Raw genomic sequence first — 19,740 nt, forward strand, 5'->3', positions numbered from 1 at the left:
AAGTTTCTGAGCTCAGTGCCCACAAGAAGCCCAGCCTGCCCCAAGCTCTGCAGCACCTGCATTGGTCTCTCAGCAGGTCACCAACGCCTCGGACAGCTGGGCTGTGAGGGATGTCCCAGCCTCGCAGCACCGCCTGACCCTCACCAGGCTGGACCCTGGCAGCCTCTACGAGGTGGAGATGGCTGCTCACAACTGTGCTGGCGAGGGACAGACAGCCATGGTGACCTTCCGCACCGGTAAGGGACAGACCTTCCCTGGGGTCCCTTTCGCTCTGAGTCAGGGAGTGGCCCTCTGAAACATCCTGTCCCAGCCCTGAGGCACAAAGCACCAGCCTTTGGACAATGGGAGTGTTTCTGCTCTGGAAACCCATCTGTCCTCAGCTTAGAGCAACTGTCAGAAGGGAAAGTGGAAGGGTAGGATGGGGAAAATTCTAACCCATCCTCTGTGTGAGTTGGAATAAGTCCCTTCTTGCCTTGGTGTCTCAGTTGAACACCTGCAGAACTGTAGAAAATGTGTCTTGCATAAATGTCAAGAGATTGTTTAATTCATCCTCTGCCTGGAGACAGAAATCTAGCAACATTTCAAGAAAGACAATTAAAAGTTGTAGAAAATTAAATTTGAGGGGTATTATTAACAAGTCTGCCCCTTTAGCTTTTGTTCTTGCCAGCAGGCTGAGTGCTTCAAGCCCCTAGGGCTGTTAGAGTCCAGGAAGTACCTACCTCCACATCCTGTCTGGGAACATTTGCTTTCCTCATCACAGCAAAAGTTAATTCTGAGTGTATCTCTCTGTTACTGATGCCACCTCTCCTTTCTGCACAGGCCGGCGCCCAAAACCAGAGATTGTTGCCAGCAAAGAGCAGCAGATCCAGAGGGATGACCCGGGCACGAGCATGCAAAGCAGCAACCAGGCCGACAACAGCCGTCTGTCCCGTAAGGCCCTCCCTGAACTGGCACCTGGGAGGGTGGGGGGTGCTGGGTCTCTTGTGGGTGGCAGTGGCCAGGCATGTTGGGGTTGAAGTCTCCGCCGGGTAAATCAAGAGTGCAGTGCTGGATGAGTGGTTTCTAGCTTCTGGCAAGGAGAGGTCCTTCTTGGACACCCCTGCTACTGGCCTTGGCAGACAGCAAGTCCTGGAGCGCAGGCAAATCCCACTGCCTGGCCCCACCTTTAATGCAAGGACGTCTCAGCAACTTTCTGCCTTTTTCTGAGTTCCACACAGAGGGTTTAGAAAGCCCTGTCTTGGAATCTGTGAATGTGTGAGGCACAGGAGCAACAAACTGCACTGCACCAGTGGGTGCTGAAGGAGTGTGAGGGAGGAACGGGGACCAAGTTCCATCCTGCATGTCCTGGCATCCTCCTCTCTCAGCCAAGCCCTGGCTAGGGGCAATTAGTTCCCATTCTACAGGTGCAGAGTGCTCCATTTGGGTATCTTGCTGCACTGGAGAAACATCAGATCCCTACTTGTCAATCTAATTTCTTGTTTCCCACCTTGTCTGTATCATGACTATTGCCTTTATCATTTCTGTGAAATTCTCTCCTTCAATCCTAATCCTGTGAGGTCCCATCCTTCAATCTCCCCCATACTTATTCATTTGTTGTCTTTATTTTCATATCTTTAGCTCCATTCATCTGTTTTCCTCCCATCTTTTGATTGTTTTCCTGTCAAATTGCATTTCCACAGTTCAGAACTTTTCCTTTTTTCCTTCTCAGCTGTTCCTTCTCAATCTCTTCTGTTTCTGTCTCCTACACTTGGTTGTCCCTGCATCAGTCTCCCCCTGCTCACTGCTTCCACATCACCCAGGCTTTTTGCGCTGTCTCCAGCCCTGCATCCACCTCTCACACTGCTTTCCCTCCCATGATGGGTGATCACACCTGAAACTTTGTGTCATCCCACTTGAGCCAGGAGTGGAAAAGCAGCAAGATGTAAGCAGGAGTAAAAGGTGCTTGTGGGCACAAACTGAAAGGCCTGAGAGTTTGGGGGTGCCAGCTCTAATGAAGAGCATTCAGGAATTGCAGAGCAATTGGCTGGGTGCAGTGTAGGTAGTCCTTCACCTGCATACCACTGAGCCATAGGATCCTCCAGACAGGGTGAGCAGAACATGTTTCACGTCCTGATGTCCTTCTGGGTCCCTTGCAGCTCCAGAGGCACCGGACCGTCCAACCATCTCCATGGCCTCCGAGACATCTGTGTACGTGACCTGGATCCCCCGTGGCAATGGCGGGTTCCCCATCCAGTCTTTCCGCGTGGAGTATAAGAAATTGAAAAAGTTGGGAGACTGGGTCCTGGCCACCAGTGACATTCCTCCCTCTCGCCTCTCTGTGGAAATCCCAGGCCTGGAGAAAGGTAGGCAGGTGCTCTCCTCCCTGCTTCCTGGAGGTCTGTAGGAAGGCTGCAGGGTCCCTGTAGGATGGTTAACGATCTGTCACGTCCTGCTCAGCCCTGGCATGTGTGAGCAAAACAAAGCTTCCCTGACTCCTGCCCTAGGTGCATGGGGAAAAGGCTGCAGATGCTTCTCCAATTTCTCCAGCTGCAGAGACCAGCATAGGTTTGACCTCCCTCAGGGAGGCTTAGGCATGTTTTTCTGTATTACAGGATACAGTTACTAAAGGCATATGCTTTTGCCTTTTACAAGACAGGACAGAACTTTCCTTAGTTACAGGCAAGACAGATGGGCACACAAATCCTGTTGCACTTCACATGAGAAAAGATTTCATCACGGAGCTGAACAGCTTAGAAGGGGAACATAACTACCCCAAACTAAAGATCAGTAAAATTAAGTTTGAGTAAAAATTACATAGGGTTTGAGTTTTGAACTGATGTTTATGTACTTAATTCCCATGGAGTAGAGGAAGAAGATGATGTTTTCATACCTGCTTTCAGGCCAGGATATCCTATCAGGCATTTCTTAACTCCCTGCACACCTTCCAAAACTGCTGTCTGACCTTTGGACCATCCAGACAGGAATTGGGGAAGGTAAATAAAAGCAGGCTGCATCTAGAACATGGCTGAAATGTGGCCATTCAGTGTATGTACTTCCACAGCAAACTTGCTGTAGGCTCTCTGCTTTCTGGAGATGTAGCCTCTCTTCACAGTCAGGGTCATGCTGACAGTAGAGATCTTGGAAAACTCCAGTCCCTGCAACCACTTCATTTCCTATTTTCCCCACAGGCACATCCTATAAGTTCCGTGTCCGGGCGCTGAACATCCTGGGAGAGAGCGAGCCCAGCGCGGCGTCTCGGCCGTACGTGGTGTCCGGGTACAGTAACCGCGCCTATGAGCGCCCCGTGGCCGGGCCCTACATCACCTTCACGGACGCCATCAACGAGACCACCATCATGCTCAAGTGGATGGTAAGGCTCCTGGGGGTGGAGAGCGCTGCAGGGGCAAGAACCAGGTGTGTGGGTGCTCCTTGCACAGCTTACACATCCTCCAGGTTACCACACTGGGGCTTGTCACCAGCACAAATGGATCTGAGATCCAACAGCTGTGTCCGCCAAAGGAGGACTGGCCTTGGGACACATAAAAGGGCGGGAAGTCACAGAGCCTAGGAAACCCTTTCAATCTGAATCCACGTTGTATACAGGAAGATTTCAATGGATAACTGTGGGGTCTCGACCATTTTGTTCAATAAGCACAGTTGAAAAATGCATGGGGCGGCTGCTTGCTCCATTAACACCTCCTCTCTCCTGGTATTTTCCAGCAGATATGTCCTTCGCTCTCATTTGCTAGGTAACAATCCTAAATGTTGATAATCTTTTAGGAGTGGGTAGGATCTTTTGGATAACAAGACCATATCTGAGTGTTTTCAACAGCTTAGAGCTTATTCAGAGGGATGCACTGCTCTTCTCTCCTAGCTGCTTCTAGCCACAAATTGCCATAAGGCAGGATGGGCACTGCTGTTCATTTAAACTCAAATAGTAGCTGGTAAAGCACTGGGTGAAAGACAGCAAGAGCACACGGAGCTGGGACAGTACTGCCCTGCGTGTGGGGGAGGAAGAGAGCTGACTTCAGAAACACAAAGCTCCTGCAGTGACCAGTTCATGGCAAGACCCAGTTTCTCTGGAAGCCATGAGCCTGCTGAAGTCAAGATGATGGTGTGCTTGCTCATGCCCAGCTGAGTCACTGTTGTTCAGGATTTTTTTTCTCTTGAATCATTGTCTGAGGCTGCTGAGAGGGAGCAGAGCACTGGTTGCCTGGAGTGACAGGCCCAGATTCACAGCTTGTCTGTTACCTGAGAGAAGCAAAACTTGAGAGTAGCAATTAGCACTGAGCTTTTGTAGGGAAGCACTCATTGTGCAAACCAATGGCAACACAAGGAAGGTCCCTCTGCTAAGTTATTTTCCTGTCCCATCCCATTTATCCCAGCTGCTCCTCACCTAGTACAATACGAGCATGGACATCTCTGCTAATTTCTGCTCTCCTTCCCATTCTCTGCAGTACATCCCAGCCAGCAACAACAACACTCCCATCCATGGATTTTACATCTACTACCGCCCCACTGACAGTGACAATGACAGTGACTACAAGAAGGACGTGGTGGAAGGTAGGAGACATAGAGAGACTGGGCCCGCCACTGGTCCCTGCTGGAAGACAGCACAGCCAAAAGAACGCTGTGCACAAAAGGCAGTGGCTGTCCAGGCTGCTTTACCAGGCCCTGCTGCAGAGCTGGGCCAACCGTCTGTTCCCTGAGGAAGTTCAGAGCTCCATGTGGTTTTTTCCTCTTCAGGAGATCGCTACTGGCACTCCATCAGTCACCTGCAGCCAGAGACCTCGTATGACATTAAGATGCAGTGCTTCAATGAGGGAGGTGAAAGTGAGTTCAGCAACGTGATGATCTGTGAAACCAAAGGTAAGTGGATTCCCAGGGCAGCTCTGGGAGCACAGCTGCTGCCTTCCCTGCTGCAGCTGTCAGAGCACAGCAGGGCAGGAACCATCCCTGCCTGACAGTACATTACCCAAGGTCCAGTGAAGTGGTGGAGGCAGCACTGAAGAGTTGATCAGTGTGCCCAGTCTGTGCTCATCCCTTGGGCACAGTCCATTGCTGTCCCTCAGAGCAGCAGTTAGCTTTTGTTTGCCTATCACATGGGTGGTGACTGGAAGCAGAAGGGTTCACTTTCCCTTGCTGTGCTGAATTCCATGTTGCACTAGGAGCAGGCCCCATGTTGTCTTCAAAGCAGTCATGACAGGAACAGCATTAAGTCCAAGTGTGTGCTTTGGAGAAGCTATTTTGGATTTGCTTTTTCTTGAGCAGTCCATCAGAAGACCTGGCAGAGCCGTGGGCCAAGCAATCAGCCTAGTATTCCTGTCATCCAGCAGTGCTTCTTTAAAGCCACCATAGAAGTCTGGCCGCTCCACAGCAGCATTAACATCCCTGCACTGCTGTGCTCTCTGCCATGTCTCTGACGTTCTCTCTTCCTTCCACAGCTCGGAAGTCTCTTGGTCAGCCAGGTCGTCTTCCCCCCTCCCCAGTGCCCCCTCAGCAGCGTCCCCCACTCAGTGGTGGGCACAGTGGCCTGGGGACAGGAGCCATGGTGGCCCGTTCCAGCGACTTGCCGTACTTGATTGTAGGCGTTGTGCTGGGATCCATCGTCCTCCTCATTGTGGCTTTCATCCCCTTTTGCCTTTGGAGAGCTTGGTCCAAGCAGAGTAAGCCTTGTTCCTTGGGGGCTGATATGGTTTGCCTGTGGATTAAATCTCACCCGGGGTGTAGTTGCATCAAATACCCAAAATGTGAGGGAGTTGTGGGAAGCAGGGAAGGGATGGACAGAGGGCAAGTCTCAGATGTCCTGTGGAACCCCATAAAGACAAAGGCCACTGTTTGTCCCTTGTCCTGCTTGCCTTGTTGCAAGGAACCTCTGGGACTAGGGGGAAGGGCTCCTTTTCACCATTTATCTCCAAGAGTGCTTTGGATGCCAAAATAGCTGCCTGATAGGACAGCCTAACCCTATACATGCTGAGCTTCAACAAGCTTGACTTTACCTCTAATTTTTGCCTCAGACTTTCTTTTCCTTCCCTCTACAGAGCAAACCATTGACATGGGCTTCCCAGGAGCTGGGCTGCTGGTGTCATCCTGCCAGTACACCATGGTGCCTCTGAGAGGCATCTCTGCTCCTCGTGCCAATGGACATCCCTTTGCCAATGGGCAGCCCTATGCCAGCAGGGCACATCTGAATGGCATCTGCACCTCTGCAGGAGTGGGGTACGCAAGCACCAAGCCCCGAGATTACAGCCCCGATGAAATGCCACAGGTGAGTCCACACCTGGAATCAAGAGCTGGTTTGTCATGAGCTGGAGGCCACACTTGCAGTGAGAGGGCTTCTCCAGGCGTGGTGGCAGACTTTGCAGCATGTAGAAGTGGCAAGGCTGGTTTCCCAAAAGAGATTTCCCCTTTGTAGTGAAGTCTGAGACACAGGGGGAACAGGAAGCACTCCAAAACACAGATGAAGGGGTGGTTTCTTGGGCCAGGTGCCTCTTAAGGCAGGAGGAGGCAGTGAGGAAAGGCAACTCTTATGGGAACAGTTCCTGTCCCCTGAGCAAAGCTCACAGGGACTGACTATGCTGAGGACTCTGTCTGTAAAAGGGTAAGAGGCAGTGCCAGAGCTGAGATGATAAATTGCTTATCTCCCACTCATTCAGCAGTAAGTGTAAAATGAGTTTTTCAGTGCTCAGTTTCGCTGCCCTCAGTAACAAAAGAAACAGTTTCAGCTTTTTCTGCCTTCTGCTTAAGAGCTTTTGTGGTCTGCCCCAGGGCTCTGACTCACAGATCAGCATGTGCCTCTTAATGCTGCTGTGTGCCAGTGCTCTGCTAAGAATCCTTCTCTCCTTCCAGTCACATGAGGAGACCAATGCCTTGCTGCAGGCAGGAGTGCTGCAGAATGGGAGTGCCCAGCAAGACTACCAGCCCTCCAGGTGAGTTCTGGCCTGTGGAGAGAGAGGGTGGAACAATCTACTGGGACCCATAAAACTACATCCTTACAGAGGCCTGCCATCAATACACTCCTGTCTGTCCCAGCTCTTGAGAAACAAATCCATGCTCCAGAACTAGGACACCTTGGTCTAAATTCTCTTCACACAACTCATTCCTCTTAGGATTTCAGGAAGGAATAATTTAATTGTAGAGGTGGCCAAGACCTACTCCCCTCTGTCCCCTTTTCCTGCTCCTGTTTCTAAGTGGGAAACTGAAAAGCAGGATGAGAGAAGCAAACATCTGTGATTGATGCTGATAAACAGCTGCCCCAGAATCTGCCCTCACACAAAGTGAGTGCTTTCTGTCTCACTGTTCAGACATCCTTCATTATCGTGCTCCCTCCTGTGTGAGGCACTATTCCTCTCAGCTCCTGTGGCATTCGCCAGCTCTTGGGTCATGGATACCAGGTCTCACATCACCTCATTCCCATACCACTGGCACATCCCATTTTCTGCTCTTCCCTTCATTTAGGAATGTTCTGTGTCACAGCATTGATGAACTGGCTGTAACACATGAGTTAGATCTTTCAAGGAGGAAAGATCTGTAAACAGCACTAAACCTCTTTGCCTGCTTCCCCAGATTGTCCAGTTCCAGAACAGAAGACAACTCTTTCCTCTACAGTCTCCCAGATGACTCCACTCACCAGCTTCTTCAGCCACAAGATGATTGTCCTCACCTTCAAGAGCACTTTGTTGGCCTCCACCATCCAGTGATAGGAAGCAAAGTGGGAGGGCCTAGCCTGGATGCTCGACGGGATACCCTCTTCCACCAAGGTCAGTGGTTTGGGAAACTCCATGCCTCCTTCATCTCATCATTTTAGGCTGCTCTTGAGGGGAAATCTCCATGCAGAGCCTTTCTGATGGCTTGTATTCAAGTGATATGAATCAATCTCCCTAGGACCTAATCCACCCCTGTAGTGCAGATCAAACTTGTTTTGTGTGATCATGGCAACAAATTCCCACACAGACTTTCAGAATGCAGATCTTCCTCTTTGATCAGAGTACCCCTCCTCATAAAGTGAACTGTTGACGTGAAACCTCCCACTGCATGTCTCTTTCCAGTGTGCATTGTAATAATTTCTTGCTCCTTTCCCCCTCAGGAAGCCCTTGCTGCTTAGGGCTAGTTCCAGTTGAAGAGGTAGAAAGACTAGACTGCTGCCAGTCCAGAGGAGATCTCCATGCCCAGAATCCAGTGATCACATCTTTGGGTCAGGAGCTACCAAGACATCTGAACAGCAGCCCTCCACCACTGAGACCCTTAGAGACTCATCCTCCCACCAGCTAGGGACCAAGCTGCCTTTTGCAAAAGACTTATTCTAAAGAGAAAAAGAGAAAGGGTATTTATTTTTGTATAACACCTCTATTTATATATTTATGCACTTGTATATAGATGTATATGTGCCTTTTATAATGCTATGGAGACAGAAGGCATCCTCAGCAAGGTCACAGGAGGACCCAGGAAACAAGGCAGCAGCTCCCAGTGGCACCATCAGAGCATACAATGGAAACAGCTGGACAAGAGACACTGCAGGACATGGGTCCAAACACAGCTGCCAGCATCCTCTTGCAGCGAGGGTTTCACAGCAAATAATGCTGCCCAAAAGGTCTTTTCCTTTCCCCCACAGGAAAAGTTTGTTCCAGGAACATGCTCCTGTGAATGGACTGGAGTTATGCACTCTGCCTAATCAACTTAAACAACCTTTCACATACACGCCATCTGCAGCTGCTTATCTGTAAAGACAAATCCACACTTTAACATCTAAAATAAAGGCTTTAGTCTTTGCTGTGCCTGGCTCTAAGCTGATACCTCACACAGAATGAGCCCTTTCTTTTTCACTTGCAGACATACAGCAAGCAGGACATCTGGGGAAAGGTGACATTTTCCTGCAGTTGGAGTTTTCCAGATAGACACTGGTGATGCTGAGTCTGGGGTCTTGTTCCCTGTCTCCAGCTGACTCTCTAGGAATGTGGCTACCCAGCTGGCACTGTATGTCCTTGCCCTTTGTTAGGCAAGGGATTGGTGCCAGACAGCCCCTCGCCTGGGCTCCAGCCATTTCCTACCTCCCAGGGCACAACCTGCAGCTGCACAAGAGCTCCCAGCACCAGGTGCATTCCTCAGCAGGGACCCCCTGTAAGGGTAGGCTGCACGAGCACCATTCACACACTTGTGCTGGGACCAGCAGGAAGTTCTTGTGCCTGGCTGGGATATGGCTGGACGCCTGCTGAGTGTCTGTCACCAGACAGAGACACAAAGACCTGTGGCAAGAGGTGGGAAATGGGGAGGAACAGCAAGAGCAGCTGGAGGTTTTTTAATTTATTCAATTAAAAATTAGGATCTCAGGAGCCTTGCATGGGAAGAACACAACCCCTCCAGCCTGGGGATGAAGGAAAGTTTCACAATCAGGCAGGGTAAATGCTGTAAATGATCACATACTGCCACCACACCAAATGAGAGAGGCAAAAAAGAGCAATACCTGGAAACACAGAGCTTGGCCCTCTGACGGATCAGGCGGCTGCAAGCCAGTGGAATTATGGGCTGACTTTCCATTGTTACACCCTCCTCCTGCCAGTAAATGCCATGTCCTTCCCTGAGGAGAAAGGCCCCTTTGCTTTCTCCTGGCCAGTAGTGTGTCCCTGGACTAACCAGCTCAGTTGGCAGAGCAGGGCCACTGCTGCTCAACAGTAACAACTGCTTGCTTGAGGCAGATTTCTTTTACCATCTTTGGGAATAAATATTTGCCCCAAGGAAACTTCAAACCAGCTTCCCACAGCCACTTGTTTGAAGATAGACACAGACATAATCCACACACATGGACACACACAGCACACCTTGTCCAGTGCAACCCTCTGCAATGAACTGATAACAGTATTTAGTAGTTTTATTTGCTATTTTTTATTCCAAATATGTTGTTACCGTCATATTTTGATTAAAAAAACACATGTAACTCTTTACAACTAAACCCCTGGATAGCCAAAACAATTAATTTTGCACTTCCAGGCATGACTGCTGCCACAGTTAATTTTAAGGGTGACTTGGATTGTTAGTTACTATTTCTGAACAGGGAGTTTGAATCTCAGAGTCTTGTGCTAAAGCTTGTAGAAAGAGGCACCCACCTTTTCTGCTAAGGAAAGCAAGTTCTTTCACATCTCATCTACTCTGCCCTGGCTGACTTCCTCTCTCAGAAGGGCCACCTCACAAGTCATGTGCATGAGCCGTGACTCCAGCCGGGCTGTCTCTTTGATGTCAGCACTTCGGGTGCCCTCAAATTCTCCACCCTGCAGATTAAAAAAAATTGAGAGGAAAATAATGGCTCCTAGAAAACATGGAGAATTAACAGTGGAAATTTATTTCAAATAGGGAAAGTGAAGCTTGCCAAGAACCAGGACATACCCATGACTTTTCCCCACTTTAGTCAGAACTATGTGAAAGACTGAAGGTTCACTAACTTAGACTTCCTTCCTGGTACAGAGCAATAAATCCATTGTTCTCATTGTAATGCTGTTACATGATTGTAATATGACTGTTTCCATGTAACAAAGGAATATTCTTTTAATTCCTTCAAGGCATATTTTAATTAGAAATTAGTTTGTTTCAGTCTTAGAAAGCAGCAAAGTAAGCAATTGCAGAGATGGTAAGGTAAGGAGCAGCCATTCAGCCTGTCCCACTCCTAGCGCAAACTGCTGACTGCAGAGCAGGATGTGAGACTGGGGAGGTGGGGAGGGCCACATGATCACTTACCCATTTCTGAACAGTCCCAAACCTGCAAGCACTGCAGTGGCTACAAGGCTCACCTGACCAGTTGTCAGTGATTCCAGCTCAGTTTCAAGCTGATGCTTTTCATGGCAAAACCTGTTCAGCTGGTGCAGCTTGCTGGTGTTTTCCCTTGTCAGCTTCGCTAGCTGATGCTGCAGGACCACAATTTTTTCCTAGAAAGATGTAAAAAGTCAATCTGGGAGGAGAGAGGACAAAAAGTGTGGAGTGGGGAAGAAGTTCTAGGCACAATGTAAATGTCACAGGTAAACAACAGACTGATCCTGCCACACCACCAGGCAGGATCTGACGCACAGTACCTTTAGTGCCATGTCATCTTTTTGTTTTTAATATATCTAAATTACAAATGCCTAAGTAAGTAAAGCAGTTAGGCAAAAGTGTAAGGAAAAGAAAGCTATTAGGTACATAGTATTTCTGTACCCTCCTGTGCCCTTCTGTAAAGGCAGCATAAGTGTGTTGCCTGCTTGCACCACAGCAGCTGAGCCTTAGGCCCCACCAAAAGAAGACATGAACTTTTCAGACTGCACAGATTGGCACCCCAGGCATGAGCCAGAGCCTGCCCTGTACTCAAAGTCTCTCACCAAAGGCAGTAAGAGAAAGCAGGAGGTGCTGAATGCCACCTGAGAACCAGAGAAAAGCACTCTGCAAGAGCTTCATGTAGGGAATGTGTTTGAGGAAAGCAAAACAGAGAGATCAACTACCTCCATGAAAAATAGGATGTGCACCAGCAACTGGAGCAGAGGTAGCAATGATGATGGGAAATCGGAGTTGAACACTATGGTCTATTAAGGATAAGTGAAAAAAAATCAAATATGAGCAAGTTGACAAAAGATTTTAGTGTAACTTTTCAGTCCCCAGGAAAACGAAGCCTTAACAGATCATCACAACACATGTGTCTTCTTCCTCTTCCTGCTACTTACCTCCCATTCTTTGAGCTCCACAAAATGCTCGTACTCTTTCTCCATTATTCTCACTTTCATCTGCTCCCTAGGTATATTAACAGAGTGTACTTGAACTGCTTCAAAATCAACCAGCCGACCAAACTTCTCCATCATCAGATTATTGCACCTCTCCTCCAGTCCTAACAGAGGGACATGGGCACAAATGGCAGCACTGTCATTCATTGGTTTACAAGAATTTCTGCCTTATCTCAGCTTTTTGTCTGAGCCCTTTGGTATTTGCTCTGTAATAAATAATTCACATAAAACCACACAGAGCTCACAGCTGAGTCATGCCATTTGTCCTTGCCCATGATGATGCAAGGACAAATGACTGTGTGGTCACTAAGCCGGTCCCCGGTTTAGTGTGGTCACTTAACCACTCTCACACCATAGGCTGTATAGGGCCTTTGCAGGTCTGGTGGTGCTAGACACAACTTTGGGTTTGCCTCTTGGGAAACTGTTTTGAATAGGCCTTGTTTCCTTCTTCAGATGTTCCAAAGGGGAGGAAATTACCAGAAAAAGCTTATGTATCTTTGGAGAAACTACTTTTGTCCTAGGAGTTCTGGTTTACAAGCAGAAATAGCAAACATGTGTCCAGACTTCCAGTGTCTCATCCTAGTCAGCTCTACTTATACTAAGTTCCCAAACTGGCACAGCCTGATGACTCTGCAATGCTGGAAAACCACTACTCCATCAAAACAGTCTACTTGATCTGTTCTATTTTCTTCAATTATTCTCTGTGACATCCATGCAAGTATAGAGCCAGATGCTGTGAGTTACCCACAGCCAGTGAGAGGGACAGAAGGAATATTAGCAATGCTGTATTGTTCAGTCTTTGTTACTCACCTTGAATCTCCATCTCCATCTCCTTTTTGTCCTGGATAAGCTGCTTATGTTGCTCCTTGGCCTTCTTATGGATCTCCCTTTGCATTATCTTTTCATTACGTAGGTCCACAATTCTCTTTTTCAGGTACTGCAAGGACTGATTGGTAAATACTAAAGTCTGGGAGAAATCACGGGGCATCTCCCCATCATCCAAGCACTGCACCTGCAAAAGCAGCCAGAAATAAGCAAGGCTGGCTTTACTTCTTAAGGGCGATGGAGATGTCTCTTCATATAAAATGTGTGAGCAATAGAGAGTTAATGAGTGGGGTGGGCATGGGCACAACTCTTTTTTTAGACCAGGGAATTGTGTGAATGAATGCATTGTACCAATCTGGCATTATTGAACTGGGCAGAATTCCCATTAATTTCAATACTTTTGGGGGATTTTTTGATTTGTTTTTCTGGGGAGGTGTTTCATTTTTTTTCCCCCAAGAGAATGAATATCAGTAATTATGGACCTGAAAGAGAATACCATGCCAAACCTATACAGCACTTGAAGACTATGCACATTTCAGCTATAGGCCAGCCTGCCTGTCCTTACCTCATTTCTGTCATTACAGGAGAAGGGAAAAAAAAGGGAATTCTAGAGGAAATAGCAGCATGAAGTTCAGTTAATGGCATCTCCTTCCCAGGAGACCATAGTGAATCAGGAACTAAGAGCCCCAAAGAACAGTAATACTGTTGTTTAGTTGTACACAGGCTACTCTGCACATGCAGATGCACAGCATCTTGAATTACCTGATGGAGTCTCAAAGGCACAACTACATCCAGCTCATTCAGTTTGTGCAGCTTTTCCCACTGAAAGGCCTCCAGTTCCCTGTTTTTTCTGTCCAGACTGGTTTCTATTTCTTTTGCCTGCAGAAAGACAAATTGTGGACAAACAAAATCCTGTGATACTTAGAATACACAAGGCAACAAGGTTCTGTTAGAGTTCCTGATCCAAAGGGGAAAAAAGTATATAAAATGTGGGGTTTTTTAAAACTACATATAATAGGCGAGTTTCATAGGCAAACCCAAGGATTGTCTACATATATTCAAGCAAAATTCTAACCTGAATACCTCTGCACAGGTGTACACTTGTGAATGTCCCCTTAGAGCTGCTCTGTATGTATCAAGAGACAGCTGCTTTGTTTAGCATCTAAAACACTTGTACATCTACAGAGCCTGCAAGATAATTTTTATTGTGTTATGCCTGGAAATGCTTATTGATTCTGCATGAGAAAGAAACAATTCAGACTCAAATGTCATGCCCCAGGGTGAATATGTGGCAGCTGGCACTTAGGAAAGCTTTTAAAAACTAAAAAAATGTTGTATGTTAAGCATGCTTGATGGAACATTTTTGAGACAAAAAAAGCTCAAGACTTGCACAATGCTATTTCGGTAGCACCCCCTCTCTTCCAGATAACCCTTCAAAATAAGATATTTTTTAATGAGTAGAAATCAAATTTCTTAATGAATGCAAGAGTTCAAAAAGGCAAAATGGAAAATTTGTACCAAAAGTTTATTCAGTGGTTACCTGTGACAAAGAGCAACGGAAAATAACTAAAAGCAAAAGAAATAGATGGAAGAATAGAATTTTTATGCATTTATTTTAACCTGGATTTGTGTTAGGGTAAGTATTCTTCAATCTCTGTTCCTGTACACACACACAGAGGATAGGCCAGACCACACCATGTGTTTCATCAGAACCAGAGAACCCAGTTCCTGCTGCTGCATGAGGTTAGACAGCTGGGAAGGAACTGATCTAAAGCCTGGATCCAGCCCCATGAAAGCTAAGGTTGGACCAACTAGATTTACCCTTTCCAGGTGACCCATGTTGAGCTGCCTCCTGCCTCTGTGCTTCCACAGATACCTCTTCCCAAATGGAGGCCTCTTGGAGAGTTACGGTTCTGTTTTTAAGTCTTAGACCAGCACTAATCACTAGCACTACATTGAACATGCTGATGTTTTCTGAGAAAACACTAAAATACCTTTATGGCCAAGGCATTATATTCCTTTTTGAGGTCAGCAGCAGCTTTCTTCTCCTCTTGTAAAGCTTTCTCAATGCCTATGCGCTGCTGCCGGAGCTGGATGGTGTTCAGAAAGAGATCCTCACTGCAGCCTGAGAGGGAAAGGGTCAAAGAAGAGCTTACTTTCACTGTGACTACTCTGGAATTACTGATTAGAGCTGGTACCTTCTCCTGCTGTGCACATTCCCAGCATTGCCCATAATAACACCATGGGTTTGGTTCCCTAGAGCTTCCTTAAACATAAACCCATGGGCCACGTGCCTCCGTGAACGGGTGACTGTCTTGGATGGATCTTTTTCTTCTTTACATTCAGTCAAGGCAGCTTGTTTCCAGAAGTCAGATTAAATGCATCAAAGCCAGCATTAAAGGCAAGTGCTCAAAAATGAGCTTTTGTAAGCAATGCAGTTCCAGTAGTTAATATGTGTTGCAGTAAAATCTTCAATTATGTGCGCACATAGTTGTTTCTCCATAGCCCCCTTCACTATAAATTATGAACTTGCTGTAGGGATCATTTATAGCTCTACTTGTAAACAAAACTGTATTTCATGGAACCTGTGTCATGGTAAGGAAGATATGTGAATTTCTATCTAATACTGTGATTTCAGTAATGCTTAGCAAATGCATAATTATGCCCAAATCAGCAGGCATAATAATAAAAAAGAGAGCTCAATAAAGGCAAAAAAAATTCCACATAAAGGGAATGTATGAAGGTACTAATGCAACAGGTAATTACCCTATTAAATTAGCAATTTGGACGTTTTAAGCAAGAAATAAAAATCTTTATTTCTTCCCAATATTCCATTGAAAAATGCGATGAACAAGGAGTTAATAAAAAATTCAATTTGTGGAAATGATTTTAAAATCCAATTTTAAAAAAAAGGAAGGCAAATTGTTGGTAAGTTAGAACTTGAAAATGAAGCAGTGCTGATGCACGGTCATTGACACATCACTCAAAGATTAAAAAAAAAAAAAATCTGAATTAGTTAAGCTTGTACAAAAGAAAAGGAGAGAGAAAGATTGCCTGCCTTTTTTGAATGCACAAATGAAGAGGATTCTGCAAAGTAAAGCTACTCACTTTTCAGAGCAGCCTAGCAACAGGCAATTGCTGCATAAATCCACGAGGTGGTAACAAAGAGCTTCAATTACCAGTATGAGGATCCCCTCAGAATTTCCCTGAACAGAGAGGGATCCAGCCAGGCCACGCAGCTGGTTTCCAGAGAGCACAGCCATGCCACTGCTCCAATCCAAAAAGGAAACTTTTCTCTCCAGATAACAGCCATGAATGCTGTTTACCCAAAAGAATTAATTCTTAGTGCTTAGCTAAGTTTTATTTTTCCAAACTTTTTCAATTAGGGTAGTCTACACTACCAGCAGTTTTATTGTCTTGACCAAAGTTTCCCAGGGAAAAATGCTGCACACAGAAGGGGTACACAAATTCCACCCCTTCATGACTTTACCATGCAGTGAATAATTTTAAAAATCTGTGTTTTCTTTCCAAACACATGATGCTGCCCCTAAAGCTAAACAACAAGACAAGGAAATAACAGCTTAGGTACCTTCTGGGCAAACTGAGTCATCAAAGACTATGCGTTCAGATACACCATTTTCTTCATCAGTCTTTAAGTCAGGCTTTTCATCATCCTCCTCTTCATTCTCATTTTGTTCACCTGAAAGAAACAGGCACTGGCTTGCAAAATGCTCCAGACTCACCAGCCATGCATTATGCCAATGTGCTGGTGAACACAAGCCCAGCAACCCATGAAAGATCACTCTGGTAATATGTGAATCCAGGCCCCTTGTGCCTATTGCTTTGATCTGATGTGATGTTTTCACAGAAAGGAAAAAGAAAAAAGGGAAAGGGAAAGTGCAAGAGAGAGAGAGAGATCACCTAGTAGTGGTACAGGCACAGATGCAGCCCATGTTTTTGGGACTTATCTTCAACATATTTTCTCTCTTTATAGGTGTTAGGAACTTGAACAGCGTGGGTTTAGCATTCTACCAGAGAGATTAATCAACCAAGCAGAATATGGAAGCACAAATCTGTCATAAAACATCACCATTGCCTGCACTTTTTGCTAATCACGTCCCACTGGAAATCAAAAGCCATGTCAGAGAGAGCACAAGTATTTTAGCTCAGTAGGACTGCCTAGCTTTAACAGCTTAAAACTGAGTCACTAAGATGAATGAAATCCTTTTGTAATAGGTTTAGTCCTGTGAGTAATAGATGATTGCAGATTAGGTTTATGATCTCTCATTAGTCAATGGACAGATTAAAGCAGAATGCCACAAATGTGACAGACTAATCACTTATCCATAGCTCCCATTGATAAAGCATGGGAAGCACCTATTTAAAGCTGTGCCTCTTCCTCTTACCAATTACCAGTCCTCAGTATTGACTTACAGGATGTAAATTGCAGGAGCTGTTATCAGACCAACTGCATCATAGTTATCATTCATAGAATTACATCATAGTTATCATTCAAGATGACAGCCACAGAAGACATTGTCAGTCTATAAACAAATCTGGGTAGATTTGACCTACGGGCTTTTGAACTGACTGGAGTGTTGTGTGTACTCAGGGCTCCAGCTCAGGGCTCCAGCTAGACCGAGAGACGTACTTGACCACACGGAAATATGTATAACAAATCCATAAAGCAAAAAGAACAAAATCTCCAACCTGCTTTTCTTCTTACTTCTTCTTTTTCCACATACACAACTTCCTTCTTTAAAATATCTGTCAGAACATCAGCAAATTCATTGTTTTCTCCAAGGGATGCTTCGAAGCTGGCATAAAGAGCTTTCTCACGTTCCTCAAGCATTACAATCTCAGACTTTCTATCCTCCATTTGTGCAAGGCAGCTCTTCAATTTTGACTAAACAAACAAAAACCTATTTCAGTTAAAAGGTACAGCTCATGTGTACCTATATAGGATGCATCTGTGAAGATCTGGAAATGCAAAACTTGTCTGTCTCTCTTGATTAAACCCATGGTTCAATCAAGCATCTCCTAGGAATATGTTCTTAAAGGATGTGATTAGTCACTTATGACATACCATGAAGGATCTATTAAAATACAGATGTTAAGATTATTAAAAAATTAAGTATTGGAAGTTAGAATGTCACTTTAGGACACGAAACAGATGGGGACACTGGATTTTCCAAGGCAAAAAAAGACTTTTAATTTTTGACTCCAACATTTATAGATTTCTAAAAGTGACAGCGGATTGGAGGGTGACAGTGACACTATCACTCTCCAATGAGACTGGATAAACTAACAGTCTATCAAATTTCTTTTCCTCCGTAAAAGAATGCGAAACAGTAAGTTATTTACATAAAGTGTACAAGAAAGTTCATTACAAGAATGTAAACATCAGAAGGCTTAGAAAAACTTAAAAAACAGGGCGACATCAGAAGTGAACATCCTATTAGGCTGATCATCAAGAGTTTTTTGTTTTTCAAAATTTAGCACTAGTCACTGGATTGGTGCTAAAACAAAGCCAAGGGATGTCACCATTTAGTTTATGGTTTACTTTTGTTTCAAGCCATGCACTAATGGTACTGTTAAATTTAAATTAATGTTACATGTGATCTACTTACATGTATGTCCTCCTGTTTATTGATGATGGCACAAATTTGCTCCTCAAGAAGGTCCTCATGTATCTCAAGTTTCTTCAGGATAAGCAGCTCTTCACAGCATGTGATGCAGCGCAGATCAGCACTTTTCATCTGCACATCCATCTTCAGTTTCTTGTGCCGCAAAAGGCGGAGTTCAGCATCGAAGTTGATCACCAGTGTGTTGATCTGGAGCAAAGTAGTGTGAAATCAGGAACAGGAAAAGTATTTCCAGTGCAGTTAAACATGCAAAGCTAGAGAAGGGAGCAGAAGGGAAAAATTCTCTCTGCCAAACCAACAACTCAGAAATGCTATTTCCTAGAGAGTAACGATGCACTTTGAAACACAAAGTTAATCCCAAGTCTTTGGCTTTGTTCTCAGCATAATAGTAAAAGAATCACCAGGGCTTCACAGGAATCTTTCACTGCATCCCCTCCATCCCTGAAGTATTCTAGTCTTCAGAGAATGTTTTGGAGTAGTCTGCAGTTTACAGTAGTTTATATAACAATCCCAGATCCATCAATAAATAACTCTTCTGTCTTGACAGACTTCTTTTGAAACAGCTGCCAGCTCTTCACTTAGACATTTACAGCAAAATAAGTACTAGCAGCTGCTAACATTAACTTACAGGTGTGTGATGTTCACAGCAGAATTTGGGTATTCCCTCATAACCTTCATACACATAAACACAAGGGTGTCTGTGTTGAGGCAGACCAAAGAATCAACTCCCAGTAGCAGATATTAGAGGAGAGATGCTAAGAAATGGAGCAAACAAGTGAACAGTGGCATACCTCTGCTATATAGCTCTCTTAAACTCTGACTTAGGTGCATCCTGAGCTTGAAGCAGTATACTTGTGTTCAACAGCTTTGAATGGATTTTTTTCCACACTATCAAATTATAGCTTCCCCCATGTTCTAGCGCTGAGCTCCAAAGCTTAGCTAATTGTTGGACAGGAAAACTATTTTCACTTGCATGCTTCAACCTTTCTATGTAACCATTTCATTTGATATCTCTCCTTCTTTTAGGACATGATTCCTACTCTCCTTTTCTATGCTATTCAGAATTTTATCACATCTCTAAAACCATTTCAGTTGCCTTTTTTGCAGGCCAAAGATACATTATCCACTTAGATGTACCTTATAAAGAATCTTTTCCATGACTAAGCATTTTGGTTACTCTCTTTTGTACCTTTTCTAATCCTACAAAGTAATTTTTAGACCAAAAAGTTGAGACTACAGTTATTGAAGAGCTGAGAACATGAATCTACAAAGTTGTAGTGATGCTGCTTTTTAACTCTGTAATTTTTCAAGTTATGTCTAACATTTTACTTTTCTTTTTTTTCCCCTTTTTTTTGGCCACTAAGATCACAGCTTCATGTCACAATCAGTAAGAAATCTAAGATATCTTTCAAGTGATAATAGTCAGAACACAGGTTATAGTTATGGATTTATATTGATTTCCACTGTAAATTTGCAATAGTTAGCATTTTATGGGACTCCAGAAAGGCAAGACTAGCGGCAATCCTGAGACTGAAGGGGTTTTGGTTTCATTTATG

At 45.1% G+C, this 19,740-nt stretch overlaps 2 protein-coding genes across 2 annotated transcripts in view; one reads left to right on the forward strand and one right to left on the reverse strand.

Moving 5' to 3' along the window:
- BOC (BOC cell adhesion associated, oncogene regulated) overlaps nt 1-8,753 on the forward strand; it is a 54,447-nt gene extending 45,694 nt beyond the window's left edge. Inside the window, exons 9-19 of the mRNA XM_059494053.1 lie at nt 77-236; nt 820-930; nt 2,136-2,342; nt 3,168-3,349; nt 4,437-4,542; nt 4,726-4,848; nt 5,424-5,645; nt 6,021-6,247; nt 6,829-6,908; nt 7,546-7,739; nt 8,066-8,753. Coding sequence (XP_059350036.1) covers nt 77-236; nt 820-930; nt 2,136-2,342; nt 3,168-3,349; nt 4,437-4,542; nt 4,726-4,848; nt 5,424-5,645; nt 6,021-6,247; nt 6,829-6,908; nt 7,546-7,739; nt 8,066-8,250 — 1,797 coding nt within the window. The 3' untranslated portion in view covers nt 8,251-8,753. The remainder of the gene's footprint in view (nt 1-76; nt 237-819; nt 931-2,135; nt 2,343-3,167; nt 3,350-4,436; nt 4,543-4,725; nt 4,849-5,423; nt 5,646-6,020; nt 6,248-6,828; nt 6,909-7,545; nt 7,740-8,065) is intronic.
- Nucleotides 8,754-9,907: 1,154 nt separating this feature from the next.
- CFAP44 (cilia and flagella associated protein 44) overlaps nt 9,908-19,740 on the reverse strand; it is a 36,950-nt gene continuing 27,117 nt past the window's right edge. Inside the window, exons 25-33 of the mRNA XM_059466218.1 lie at nt 18,170-18,373; nt 17,250-17,445; nt 16,129-16,239; nt 14,534-14,664; nt 13,302-13,418; nt 12,525-12,726; nt 11,658-11,818; nt 10,758-10,892; nt 9,908-10,241 (exon numbers count right to left, since the gene is read on the reverse strand). Coding sequence (XP_059322201.1) covers nt 10,107-10,241; nt 10,758-10,892; nt 11,658-11,818; nt 12,525-12,726; nt 13,302-13,418; nt 14,534-14,664; nt 16,129-16,239; nt 17,250-17,445; nt 18,170-18,373 — 1,392 coding nt within the window. The 3' untranslated portion in view covers nt 9,908-10,106. The remainder of the gene's footprint in view (nt 10,242-10,757; nt 10,893-11,657; nt 11,819-12,524; nt 12,727-13,301; nt 13,419-14,533; nt 14,665-16,128; nt 16,240-17,249; nt 17,446-18,169; nt 18,374-19,740) is intronic.

Source organism: Ammospiza nelsoni, chromosome 2 (assembly GCF_027579445.1).
Source record: "Ammospiza nelsoni isolate bAmmNel1 chromosome 2, bAmmNel1.pri, whole genome shotgun sequence".
Taxonomy (NCBI): Eukaryota; Metazoa; Chordata; class Aves; order Passeriformes; family Passerellidae; genus Ammospiza; species Ammospiza nelsoni.